The sequence below is a fragment of the Ambystoma mexicanum genome, chromosome 9 (assembly GCF_040938575.1).
Source record: "Ambystoma mexicanum isolate Mex_15411 chromosome 9, UKY_AmexF1_1, whole genome shotgun sequence".
Lineage (NCBI taxonomy): Eukaryota > Metazoa > Chordata > Amphibia > Caudata > Ambystomatidae > Ambystoma > Ambystoma mexicanum.
In genome coordinates, this window is record NC_090931.1 from 984,994,605 (window position 1) to 985,009,108 (window position 14,504).

At 49.8% G+C, this 14,504-nt stretch overlaps 1 protein-coding gene across 3 annotated transcripts in view; it reads left to right on the forward strand.

Annotated features, from left to right (window-relative positions):
• Positions 1 to 14,504, forward strand: part of ITGA6 (integrin subunit alpha 6) — a 328,225-nt gene that overhangs the window by 272,578 nt on the left and 41,143 nt on the right. For all 3 annotated transcript variants that reach the window (XM_069616222.1, XM_069616220.1, XM_069616221.1), the window contains one exon: positions 2,882 to 2,986. In XM_069616222.1, coding sequence (XP_069472323.1) covers positions 2,882 to 2,986 — 105 coding nt within the window. The remainder of the gene's footprint in view (positions 1 to 2,881; positions 2,987 to 14,504) is intronic.

Consider the following 14,504-nt stretch of genomic DNA (forward strand, 5'->3'; position numbering starts at 1 on the left):
AATTGAAGTTCTTAGGCAAATGGGAGCACGGCGGTCGTCGACAGTGGCGGACAACAGTCAGAGTGCTTCTCCTTGGAGTTTTGCAGCAGTCCCCGTATCGGGTCGGCAGCCTGTCGAAGGTCTGTCTACCAGGGGGGCGTTGGCAAAGATCAGCTGTGCACGATGGTCCCTCGTAGCTTGGGAAGAGGGCGCCTTACCAGGTCCTCTCTGGGTCAGTCCTTGGAGGCACAGCAGCTTTCAGATTGTGAAGGAGAGCAACAGCAATTCTTCTCGTCCAGCAGGGCTTCAAGGTCAAGCATCCGTTACTCCAGTTACTCGTCATAGTGGACTTCAGCTTCTGAACACGATTCCTAGCAGTGAGAGGTCCCAAGATATACTGTTGATCTCTCATTCATTCCGCAGGGTCACACTCAAGCATCCAATCACGACTATGGGCATGCATGCATGCAGGCAGGCAGCCAATCGGGCACACGAGGTATTCAGGCCATTCACTTCTCTCCAGACACTCACAACAAGTTATGTGTATTGGGACAAGTACTGAGCCATTCAACACTCCAAGCTGCATTCATACCGGTTTCGGGCAGGGTTGTCTCAGTCATTGTGTCAACCACCAGATACTAGACACCCACAACACAGAATGCATATTCGTCACACACTCTATTCACCCAGGTCCCACCCACAGGCGGTACCCACAACATAGATCACCGGGAAGGCTCCAGCCAGTCTGGCCAGGCCTTCACAACACCATATATGGCATTTCCACCCAACAGCCAGTCAGGGGGAAGGAACAGAGTCAGGGCTTCCCAGGACTTTGGGAAAACAAGGTAATGGGTAATAGAAAGCAAGAGGCCACAGGCGCCATCTTGTTTTCCATCAGGAATCAACGGATCCCAATGGCAGGGCCGGGGCATCCCAAAATGGAGGATACTCCGCGCACCTGTCAGTTTCAGCATGGAGCTGCCACCAGCCCATACCCTGCTCTGCGGGCCACCCACAGGTGCCCAAAAACATACACTAGGGACACAGGGTTGCACCCCCACCCATGGGTGCCATAAGGGTATTCCATGGGTCAGTTCACCAAACCAAAAGAGAGCTGCACCGCCAGGAGTCCCACATGAACTCCTGCATGGAAAACACGACAGAACACACGATAAAAAGCAGTAAAGGACAAGGATACGGAGGCCCTGTCCCTCCGATGCATTTCCAGCATCACAATGGGTGCCTTCTGTCTAGACATGGGGTCTGCAACATCTCCAGATGGTCCGGCCTAGGACTCCCTTAATCCCTCACCATAGACTCTGCTGGGTAGGGCTAATGGTAGTTGTACTACAAAACAACTTGAAGGCCAAAGACTTCAGTCTCCTGATCTAGCCAGTCTTTTGGTACGTTGACTTTAAATATTTCAGAGCCATTGGCAAGACTATGTGATGGAAATAGTATTTTCTTTGTGTGCCAATAATACTAGCACTACCTAATGGGCACTAGTAACCAAAAATACCCTGTCCAGCCTAGTATAGCCTGATATGGTTTGCGTTATTTTAGAGCATGTCTGTTTTGAAGCTAGCTCTGAGGGTTAACTGTGTCGCTATCACTCATGCATTGGGGAGATCAAGGAGTAAAAGTGATAAACCATGGAAGGGGGGCTGGGGGGTGGTCTGCAATTGTCTTCTATGACAAAGGAGAGAATGAAACGGGCACCAGGATATGTGGTAAATAAGAACTGCGAGTGGCAAAAATGGCAGCGTCTCTAGAAATACTCAGAACTTCCTCTCAGATCTTTAGTTGGGGAATGGTCCATATCCCAAGCTGTAATGATACCTTCTGAGGTCTATATTTGCACATAATGACAATAGCTGAACTAAAAAACATTAGTCTAATAGAGTGTAAGTGAATTAAATGTGATTGTTTTATTTTGTAATATTTTAAATAAGTGCATCATTTTAATAGTAAAATGGGTTAAACTGGAACAGGCTTTTAGCTTAAGATTTAATGAGCAGGAGCTAAAACCAGCTCTTGTATGTCAGGCATCGCACGGTAGGCCAGAGCTTCTGATGTGGAACCAGTAGTGAGTACACAATGCACCTCAAATCTAACTTTTACAGAAGAGGCTAACTTAAACCTTTTGTCCATTATGTATGATCCATTATGTTTAAATATGTACCAGGTGTATCATAATTCTTCTTTATTAACATTCTCAAATACTCAGTGTATGTCATACATGTATGTTTGCAAGGCACCAGTTGGCCTGGGGAGACAAAGGTAGCTCCTGGTAGCGGTTTGTTTCAAGGTAACCAGGTTCTCCTATGCTAGAAGCAGTAGCTAAATAGCTCCCAGCCATTTCGAACCTTTCCTTAGCATGAGTGTGCATTGTGTAATGGAAAAGTGAACTGTTTCTCTAAATGAATGTTAAAGCACTGTTGCCTGTTTGAGCTTTTACTTTGGTGTGTTCAATTAAATGCAAAGAAATTCCCAGTTTCCCTGCCTGCTTCTGAAGTCATACTGTTTTAGAAGTCACTGTCGGTTATTGACTACATTCCAAGCATTCTCTGAGGCTGAGTGACGTTCAATAATGTGTTGGGGGCCTCAGTTGTTTTCTAAGCATGTCCTCAGATTTTAGGATCTTGTTTTGTGCCAGCTTTGTTTTTCTATTTCTAGCCCTCTAAACGCTTACTTGCTTTACTGCCTTTTTGGCATCATAAGTTCTTCCTGGGTGGGGTCATAACTTACGGTAGACTTGATGCATGCCCTGTCAGATATTGCTTTATAATTTCAACTTTTGTCGATCTAAGAAGTATTTGAGGTCCATAGAAAGTGCAGTGGCATTGTTATTTGAGAATAACTTGGCCCATTTCACCTTTTGTTATTTTGAATCTAATTACAGACATCCCCCAGTACTAGAAGTAAAAGAGAACTTGAAGAAAAGAAGTCCGATGGGGGAAGCAAATCGTTTTTATCCTTTTCAGAAAAAAGGAAATATTTGAAGTTGGTAAGTATTGTGCCATCTAGATCATTTTGTTAGCTTAAGTTCCCTTCCCAAGCTCCTGGTGTACCATTATTGAGGATACCATTCAAGTGAACTGACGTATTCTACCATTTGTCTTTAATTCTGATAATTTAAAAAATGTTGCCTCCCCAAACTCTGCCTTTATCAGGCTAGCTGCCTTACCATTTCTTAGCTGCAAAGATGAACTTTACTGGAGTGGGGGGCGTGGCCGGGAGCCGACTGAACTTCATGGCTCCATTAATGCTCCTGGTCAATCCCACCGTCGTAGGGGAATATTAACGGCTTGGAGACTGCATTGAGCCCTATAAACACAGCAGCCGAGGCATGAACATCCGCTGCCGCCAGCGCGCTGAGCCGGGAGCTGAGTAGGCCCGAACCCTGCAGCTTGACTTACCCCCGGATTCCACAACCGGCCGGCGGGAAGAAAGGCAAAATGGCGAGCGGGCGCCAGTAGCTCTCGCAGCCACGGAGGGGGAGGGGCCACGCCATCCTGGGCAGCCTGAACTTACACTGAGCGGCTGGGGCTGCGGGCCACGGGAGAGTCCCTGACCCATTACCGCCTAGAAGTGTCATCACCGGAGCCCCGGGCGCAGTTCCAGCTGCATCTCCAGCGAGCCCCTGACGCCGGAGGACTCCCCGCGGCCGCGCACTCTGGTGGCTGACAGGTGGGGCCGCTCTGGAGCTCCGTTACTGCTGGGGGTTGCGGGGGGGATCTTATGAGGCAGCATCCTCTCCAGCTGGACTGCGCTGTGTGGGAACACGGCACCCTGGGCTCCGGATCGCCGACGTGGAGTAATTAGGGGGGCATGGCGCTGAGTCACTTCCTTCTATCCCCGGGCTGCTGAGACCGGCCGTGCCGCCTGGAGGGCAGGCCGTGGAGGACTTCTGAGCACGCCACGCCGGGGGTGGGGGCACTTCTGGAGGTTTGGCCTGGGCTCCCCACCTGAGTGGGCATTTCCACACGCCCGGAGGGGCCGCGGCCGGGCACTGGCTGCCCAGTACCCAGCGTCTTCATGCCTACATCGGATTTGAGCACTCCCTCCTTGGATACCCCTGCAACTAGGTCAATGGTAGCGCCAGTTTTTGGACAAGCGACAGCCAATACAGCACCCGCTGTCTTTGGACAGGCACCTGCCAACACAATTACAGCAAATACCACTGCCACAACCCCAGCCACCACTGAATCTGCATTCGGAGTTCCTGTGTTTGGCAGTGTAGCGACTGGTGGATTTACCCAGCCATCCTTTGGCCAAACTCCATCCTTTGGGCAACCAGCTAGCAGCTCAACACACAGCTTCTCCTTTGGACAGTCTGCATTTGGGGCAGTACCAGCGTTTGGACAGCCTGTATCTACGGTAGTGTCAGGCAGCAGCAGCCTTTTTGGGGCTTCCCCTAGCGCAAGCAGTGCAGTCTCCTCTTTTGGACAGCCCTCCACCGGCACCAGCGCGGGCGGGACCATCTTTGGGCAGATCAATACTCCAGCCTTTGGCCAGTGAGCTACCTTTGTCCAAGGTGGCTCTATGTTTGGAACTCTTTCCGGCGCCACCAAAACCACGTCATCCTCAGGATTAAACTCTGCACTGCCAAAGGGGGGGACTGAGGAACCCCCCCACATCCGTGACCCCGGCTCCAGGCTCCGAGCTCCTGTAGCGTGCCCGGGAGTGTTGGCTGGCGGCATGTCCCAGTTCGGGTGAACAGGACTGCGACGTAGCACCATTTCTCAACTGAACCCGAGGCACGGGGCCCCTGCACAACCTACCTGCATTTGGGTCAGAGGAACAGAAGCCCACACCCGGCGGGACCGGCAAGAAATTGGGGTACCAAAAGACTGGTGCGCTGCGGAGCCACACTGGCAGCGCCACAGATGAAGACCTCACCGGGGGCACCCCAACAACGCTAACCCACAGCACCAAGTAGCAACATACAACGCAAGCAACCTCCACTAGAAACCGCTCCTGACAAGGAGCCGCAGAGGCCAGTCAGCGTGCACTGTGAACAGCACCCACACCAGGCAAAAGCCGAACAGATCCAAAACACACAGCAGCCCCCACTCCTCACACCGGGCCAGCCGTAGCAGCACTAAGGGGGTGAGAGCGAGTGCCCCTCTGCGTGGGGCACACCTAGCAGCACCCAGGCATACGCCTGGCTGAGTCGACTCAGAGCTCTGAGCCCACGGGGGAAGCCTTGTCACGGCGCCACCCTCCAACTGGCGGCACTATGGCGAAAAGCAGCAAAGCGGCAAAACAAGCGGACATCGAGGCAATGATCAACTGCAACCAGAGTAAAGCAGGAAAGCCTGACCAAGCAGCGAGTGCAACACCTGGGGGCACCCACACAACCGATGAACTGCAGGCTGACCAATTTGCTACCAAATCAGATCTAAAAGATCTACTGGCGCTTACCAAAGAGATCCAGAAGGGCACAGAGGAGATCACCAAGAAGATCGCCTCGCTGGACAGAAGAGTAGAGGAAGTGGAAAAACACACCGAGGAGGTTGAGAACAGCCTATGTGACAACACATTTGAACTGGAGCGTGGTCTAAACAGAATAGCGGCCTTGGCGGCCAGATGCAATGCAGTCGAAACCAAGCAGGAGGACAGAGAATCGGTCCCGCCGTAACAACATCCGTATCTGCAGGATCCCCACCACAATGACCAACGCTGAGCTCGAGGGCTTCACCAAAGACCTGTTCAGGTTTATAATGACACTTCCGGACAGCGCCCCCCTAGAAATTGATAGTCCACCGCACAGCACCAAGACGAGCGTCAACTTCCCCACCGGACGTCCTCGCCCGAATCCACTTTAGAGTCACGGAGGAGATGAGAGAGTTTAGATCCTCGAAGCAAATTACCTTTAGAGGAGCTACCATCGCGCCATACCAGGACCTAGCAAGTATAACTCCAGAAACGCAGGGCGCTCCGAAACCTAACGGAATGACTGCAAGAACGGAAAGTGCAATATCGTTGGAGCCACCCAGCAGCCCTAAACTTCGAATGGGAAGGAACCCGCAGGCAGATCCGCAACCCAAAAGAGGCGGATCGTTTTCTGGGGAAAGGATCCATCGACAACTGCGAGCCAGACACACGTTCCCAGGGTCGCCATCAGCCGGCCCTTGGTCACAAGCCCCAGGGCCCTCGGAAAAAAAGCCATGACCCGTGCTGACTCGGCAGGTTGCAGCAGTCGGCCTGGAGCCGATGCAGAAGGTTGGTGCCACACCTCTCTGCACACCCTTAGGATGCACGAGCACCCCTTGCACTGGGCCCTATTCTCCTTACCGTGTGGGAGGGGTGGTCTAACACCCATAAATGTACTCCCACATATGCAGCTAGGAGCATAATACCACACTAATTTCCAACTGTACTCTTCCTGAGCCCAGGAAAGGGAACAATTCATCTCGCGCCGCTGCCTGGGCCTTGAAGATGCTCTCCATTATTTGCAAACTGTAACTAATGACGGCGGGGTTGGCTAGCAACCTCACGCATGAGCTTTATGGTCTCATCCCAACAGTTTCTGGGAGTCAGGGGGGGGTAGTTAAGAGGCCTGGGAACAAATCCCAGTTGCCTCGGTTAACAGTTAAAGCTTCACACACAGACATCAGTAATTGCGGCACATCGACACACACGGGAACCCTCTCAAGGCCCCCCTTCTACCGCACACCGCTATCCGCAAAAAACCAGGCGATCTCCCATAACCAATAGGCCCGGACAAGGTTAGAGATGTCCGCATCTTGACCTGGAACATCCAGGGTCTTAACTCTCCTAGGAAGCGTAAATCGGTGGAGAATAGACTAGTGGCACTAAACGGGGACATAGGAGGTGAGTTTCCTGGAGAATTACTATCAGCTGATGAGTACCGAATCAAATTTAAGCGCTTCAAATAGGGTTTTTTCAGCTCCAGTGGTGAGAAAAAACGGGGGGTGGCGATTCTACTAAGCGATAACTTCCCTTTGATGGACCCCTCGGTCAAAAAGGACCCAGCAGGCAGATATCTCCTCCTGCGAGGACGAATTGCCGAACAGCCAATTACAATCGCGGGGATCTGTGCCCCAATACAAACCAGGTTAAGTTTCTATTAGAACTACTCCCAACACTGTTAACTTTCACCACGGGATACCTTCTCATCGGGGGGGACTTCAACGCAGTCCCGGACCCCGTAAGGGATAAATCCCTACCTCCGTCTAACTTAGACGCCGTCCGGGGGCAGGCCCTAGCTAGGTTAAGAGAGTCGGGAACAGTGGACATATGGAGAGTGGCTAACCCAGAGAGCCGCGACTACACTTACTATTCAAACACGCACAGGGGACACTCCCGAATCGACCTCTTGTTAGCCACTAGTACATTAAACCCCTGCTTTAACTAGATCGAAAATCCACACACGCATGGTATCTGACCACGCCACAGTCTCGGCGGACCTTTCGATCCAGGGGGGTCCTAAACCACCTCCTATATACTGGAAGCTCAATGATTCCCTTCTTTTGGACCAGGTGATCAGGGGAGAGGCGGAAGACGTCTTGGTTAATTACTTCAAGGAGAACATGAACCCCGAAGTCACAATCGGGTTATTGTGGGAGGCTATGAAACCAGTAATAAGGGGAGTCTTTATTAGCGCAGCCGCTGAGCAATTCAGAATCTCCAAGCTCCACACGCTGGCCCTGGAATCCAAGGTCTCCACACTAGAAAAGGAACTAAAGGTCCATCACTCCAGAAAGGCGGACAGGGAATTAAAAAAGGCCAGAAGGGCTCTAGAGCTGCACTGGGCCGACCACACAGCAAAGGATTTGGCGTATACAAAGCAATTTTACTATCCTAAAAACAAGGCAAACCGGATACTAGCATACAAACTACAGAAGACATACAGCAGGAATAATATAACCCTCAAAGGGCCAGATGGGGAAAAACAAATACACCACTCTGGACATAATGGAGATTTTAGTGAGCCATTGCAGGTCGATTATGCAAGGGCCGCCTTCCTCCCTGGAAGAAATGGCTAAGCAGAAACACTACCTACTACAATTCCGCGCCCCAGCTGTCACTACCCCTCAACTCCTTAGAAGCCCCGATCTCCTCAGAGGAAGATCCTGAATGCCATAAAATCACTAAAGAACACCGCCCCAGGTCCAGATGGGCTGACAACCAAGTTTTATAAAACATTTGCACGCGTCATTCCCCCCCTCCCCCCCCACTAACACTACTATTTAATTTGTTTCTGACCACCAAGAAAGTAACAATCTATGGCCGAATCAACCACTATCGTACTCCAGAAACCAGGGAAGGACCCCGAACAGGCGGCCTCATACAGGCCAATAACATTAATGAACACTGAGGGGAAAATCTATTCCAAGGTGCTAGCAGCTAGACTGGGTAGGATCCTCCTTGAGGTGATACATAAAGATCAAACTGGTATTATCCCGGGTAGAAGGACACATGATGATGTCAGATGAACATTAAACATTATTGAATCTGCGCATAGAATGGGGACTGCACTACTGATTATCTCCCTCGACGCGCACAAAGCGTTTGATCTAGTAAAATGGGATTACATTCGAAGCACCCTAACAAGCATGCGACTGGGCCGTAACTTCATAACCTGGATTATGGCAAACTACACAACCCCATCTAAAGAGCTTCAAATCAACGGTACAAAATCTAAGGCTATCCCCATATCCAGAGGCACCCGCCAAGGCTGCCCGCTATCCCCCCTGGTGTTCGCCCTGTCTATGGAGCCGTTCGCCGAGATGATCCGACAAAACCCGAGCATCAGGGGGGTGTCACTGTAGGCGGGATAGAGCTTAAAGTTGCACTCTATGTGGACGATGTCCTCCTAACCATCACTGATCCGGACACATCGCTGCAGTCCCTGCTAGAAGAACTGGAGGCATTTGGGGCAGTCTCCGGGTTTAGAGTGAACTATAATAAGTCCTCAGCCTTGCCGATCAACTTACCAAAGCGACATAGAGACATCCTTAGCCCCAAACTCCCTATCCCATGGGCCAACACCACTCGAATACCTGGGGGTCCGGATTCCTAGAGCCAGCGCCCTGATCTATAAACACAACTTCCCACAATTTAAACAGCTCTGAGTGGACCTAAAGCAGTGGAATAAGCAGGAGATCTGGCTGGGCTGAGTAGGTGCAGTAAAAATGAACTTGCTTCCCAGAGTGCTGTATCACTGCCTAGCACTCCCCAACCCATATCCCAGAGGAGGACCTCATCTCCTCGCAGCAGGAAATTATGAAGTTTATTTGGGGGGGCTGGGGGAGAGACCTTGTATTGCAAAGAAAATAATGACCCGGAGTCACCATCTGGGCGTCTCGCATATCTCCAGATAAAGCGAGCAGGCCAACTGTCACACGCCTTCGCCTGGACTCGCACTGAGGATCGCCCATGTTGGCTGCAACTAGAGGAAGCATGGTGCAAGCCACCCCTGACCGACTTGCCACATATCCAGTCCTGGAAAGCTCCCCCCACCCTGAATCCACTACCAGCAATGTGCAACACGGTGGACAGCTGGAGAGCCGCGGCCAGGAAATGGGGGAATCATGAGTTCATTGGGCCCTCTGACTCCGATTTGGGATAACCCGGGATTCTCCCCAGGCCTCTGCAACTGCAGCTTCGCCAAGTGGAAGGCGGGCGGTCTCCATAGGATCTCAGACTTCCTGGAGGGGGGCCGGTCCCTATCGTTCGAGGATTGCAAGATGAGGTTCAACATCCCCGAGGAGGAAAGATTCCGCTACTCACAAATCTGCCACTGGATCTCTCAGCGCATCATCAAAGAGCGTGGCTCTAGAGACCGAACGCCCCTGGAACTCACATTAATATCCTCCCCTCCGAGGGGTAAGATATCTGCTCTCTACAAACTCCTGGAAAAGACAAACCCAGAGGCAAAGGAAAGATATATGGCGAATTGGGAGAGAGACCTGGGGCCCCCCCGAACCGGAGGCATGGAGCAGAATATGGACAAGGCTTCACAAAAGCACCCAATGTGTTACCAATAGGGAAGGAGGATATAAGGTATGCTACAGGTATTATATCATGCCAACCCAACTGTACAAATCTGGCGCCAGCCCCTCACCGAACTGCTGGAGAGGCTGTCTCCAAGAGGGATCGCTATTCCATCTTCTCTGGGAATGCCCGAAAGCAGCACATTAATGGAGAGGAGTGCTGAATCACATCCAGACAATTACGGGCCTCTACATTCCCTGGGACCCCCGAATTATTCTGCTGGGGGACACTGGAGACGGGGACATGCCACGATCGGGGAATATGACCCGCCTGTGCCCACAATTAACAGCAGCCAAGATTGCCCTGGCCCGACTTTGGAAGCACCCCGAAGGACCCTCTATCCCGCTATGGTGGGGTAAGTGCTGGGACATTGTCACATCGGAAAAGATTACAGCACTTCGCATGGGCAATCTAAACCCCTTCCGAAACACATGGGCCCCATTCATGGCCTACGCAGAACACTTTCCGGGTCTTATGCAAAAAAAAAAAACACCCGCTGGCTGGATTGAATCACAAGATGAAGCACCATCACCAGGCAGAGTTCTCCACCGCTGGTCCTCCTGTTCTAGTGCCAGATGCCGCAAAGATTGAACTCTGCTATATTTTATGCTTTTGCTAATACTGATGTCAATTTAAAACGAGGTAACACAATACAGGGTGGATGGGGATAGAGAATTTACTCGAACATCAATAATAAAACTGACTCGGGAAGTTGGCAAAGTCTTGGTCTCTTTTTAATAACAATTATCTAAAACGGGGAGTACAAAGGACATCATCAGATGTCTGGCAGTAAGATCTCAGAATATTTCATTTAAAAACACACTTATATACTAAAAACCTGTCATCATTGACGTCACGCTACGTGGCAAACTAAAAACTTAAGTGGGACTGTGATTGGGTAAAGGGGAACATCTAAGTATACTTTCAATAGGGGTTGGTGTTGCGATTGTGACTCTACTGTCAGGTGGACAACTCTGCCCAACCCTAGTGCAAGTCATTGTGAGCGTCATCAAATGCATGTACCATTGGATCTCTAAACTATAGGGCTCTTTGCTACGTGGCCCTTTATAGTTGGTTGGCACACTTGTACCCTTCTGGAATATTCCACCCGTTAGCAGCATGCAAGCTGGTACCCCAGGTGCCAGTGGGTCGGACTTGACTATGCCTTCCCACCCAATTAGCCCATCATCTATCATCACTCAAGCTGTCTGCCATGAGAATAGTCTTCTGAACTTGGCCTTGCAAGTATCACTGCTCCTGGGAATAAAAGGGAGTGTGAGCATGACTTTATCTTCTGGTATCGGTGTAGCTTGCCCAAAGTCTATTTTCATCTGACCACATGACTGGAGACCACGTTTTGAGCTCCTTCATAGTATTTAATACCATTTAATGAATAAAACCTGGCACTCATTGTCCTTCTGCCGCACCTTAATAGGAGCCCAGCTCTCGCCTTCTCGTTCATTGTATCGTTCCATGATGGATAACCAGTTCCTTGGCTGCCCTAATCCTTGACACTGGGCCAGGCAAACCTTCTCTATTCTCCTTCCATCTCCAGCCAGGCTTATTCTACTAAGCCACACTTAAAGTCCTTCTATTCACAGGGTTTTCATTTTGCTAAAGTACAATGTGGAACTTCCAGATTGCGATGCATATACATACCTTGGTGGCACCACCTGCACTATTTACTACATATAACCAGCCTTATGATTACTTGGTCTACTTGTGTTACTGCATCTGTACAATTATAAAAGGGTTTTCATTTTCTTCTGTGCTTTACACGCATTCAGCATATGAAAGTTTACTTGATTCTTAAATTTGTCATCAGATTCTATATGGTCTATCCACCTTCTCTCGTCATCTCTTCTGAAGTGTGTCCCTTTCTTCGGTGATATCACAATCTCTTCTTTCATCTGTCTTCACATGCTCTGCAGGGATCCTTCCCAAGAGGCTATCAGCTTTTCGTGGGTACATAAAGAATGGTTTCCTTAATGGATACTTTGCTTCAAAGGCTGCTCGTGTTATAGGCATCATTACAGGTGTCGGTTGTCATTATTTCTGGTTCCCAACAGATAGGCAAATTAGGGGCGGGAACTTCCGGTGGCTCCTCCTCTACATTACAGTAACCAGACACACATTTTACTTGATATCCGGGCTCATTCATAACTGCTGTATAGATGAGACTGGTTCCAATCTCTGATTGTGGATGGTATGTGTTTGAGAAACACTAAACAGTATTGGTTTTCCTCTTGGGGGGTGGGGGGGTGCAGAGGAAGGAGATTAGTGGGGATACTGCCATTGTACAAAGAGTAGTTTTGCCTTTTGTTGCAGATGGGCCTCAAGAACACACCAACTCAAACAGTCTAAGGGTTTTTATTGAGATAATTGTGAAGGGCTCATTAAGGTGCATTTGTGCCACTCGTCGGGTTGGAGAGGGGGATTCTTGTGAGCTGGGGTCTCCATCCGGGGGTTTGATGGTAGCTAGGGATTGAAGAACTAGTACTAGAAGATGTGGGAGCTCTAGATGTACAACCCATGTCTAGGATCTGGTGCCTTGCTGGGCACCCTCTAGTTGCGAGAGAGTGCAGTGAGGACAGTTTCTAAGAGTGTGTGACAGGCCAAGTAAAATTCACAATACAAATCTCAGAGTGCACCCTCTAGATGTGAAACAGTGCAACAAGGGCTATCTCGGAGGCACTCTATAGAAGCGAAACAGTGCAGCAAGAGCAATTTTCTAAGTGTTATGGACAGGCAAAGTACAATTCTCTGTATAAATCTCAGTGGACACCCGCTAGATGCTACACAATGCAACGAGGACAAATTCCTAAGTGTGTGGTACTAATAACTCGGTCTTATCACAGTGTGCACATTCTAAGAGTGTGGGACAGGCGGAGTAAAATTCACAGTACAAATCCCAGTGGGCACTAATAAATCGGTGTGGTACTAATAAGTCTTATCTCACCGTGCAAATTGAGTGTGGGACAGGCAGAGTAAAATTCACAGTACAAGTATCGGTGGGAACCCTCTAGATGTGGGCGTGAGACAAGCAGAATAAGTTACAATACTATATGGGGGCACTTTCTAGATGTGAGTTAATGCAACGGATGAAATCTAGGGGAGTGACACAGACAAGTTAGTCACAGTACCATCTTAGTTGGCAGTTTTAGGTGCGATTCAAGAGAAACGGAACCATTCACAAAGGTGTGGGGCAGGCAAATATTCACGGTGCTAGGCTAGTTTGTATAGTGGCAGGGCTTTTGGGTAGGGTGGTTGCTCTACTCCCACCCCAGCTACATCTACCTTTGTAGCAGCTAGTTGATGGCTGGCCACTGGCTTCCCCTGCTGACACCTGCAGACATGATGTGGAGCCGCCTCAGTGGGAGCCACCCTTTGCCTTGGGGCACTTAGCAGCACGGTTAGAGCGCTGCCCTGGAAAGGTCAGTTATGGCCTGGATGGAGCGCCAATCGGGGATGGAGGGCGAGGCAGGGGGTGTTGTGAAACACAGAAGGGGAGCAGGCTGGGGGACGGACGGAAGAGGGTGCGCAGATGGGCTGGGGGGGCGCTAAAAACAGACTACACATACCAAGTTAGAGGCCTGGAAGGGTCTTTCACACAGCACTCGCCCGATTATAAAAATCAGAACAAAGGCTTGAGTGGGCCGCTGTGCTCAAGTTAAACTAATCGGGGACAGAGGGTGGGACGGGAGTTGGTGAGAAACACAGAAGGGAAGCGGGCTGGGGGACGGATGCACGAGGGTGCGCAGATTGGGCTGGGGGCTGCTAAAAACGGACTGCAAATACCAAATTAGAGGTCTGAAAATAGTAAAAACCAATTGGGCGGAGGGATTGGTTAGGGGAACATATACACCTATAGCTTATTTCGGCGTTGGTAACATTATTGGCTGCCCTTTATCTGGTAGGCACACCAGGAACAACCTCCAACTACGTAATAGTAGAATAACAGCAGCGCATTAGCTTCTGCAACATTGTAAGGTACACCATTGCATAAGACATCCTGATTGGTTCGCACCCTCTACCAACCTTGGACATTCGGCTCGTTAGCACCATGTAAGCAAAACAAAACCCAGGTGTGGGGAGCAACGTCCAACCATCTCATCAGTTAGGCCCTAAGCCAAGGCCTCTTTTGTAGTTGACCTTGCTGATTGTTCACCTTTCTCGAACTTTTAAGGGAGTGAGGGGACATGGCTATCTTCGTCTGGAGTGTTATGAATAGACCTTGTTTTTTTTATCTTGCACCACGTGTGAAGAGACCAAGATTTGTCCATTCTATCCTTTTATTTGGTGTGATTTGATTCAATTATACTGGGTGCTATTCTGGAGACTTTGTTGCTCAGTCTTCCATATGCTTTCTTCCCTTTTAATTGTCTAACACTTGGCACTCACAAATGTTTACTCCTTTGCCTAATCTAATCAAAATATGTCTTGCATACATGGCTTATCCTCTTCGACTCCTTTTGTACTTTGCAGTTGCTTCTCAATTT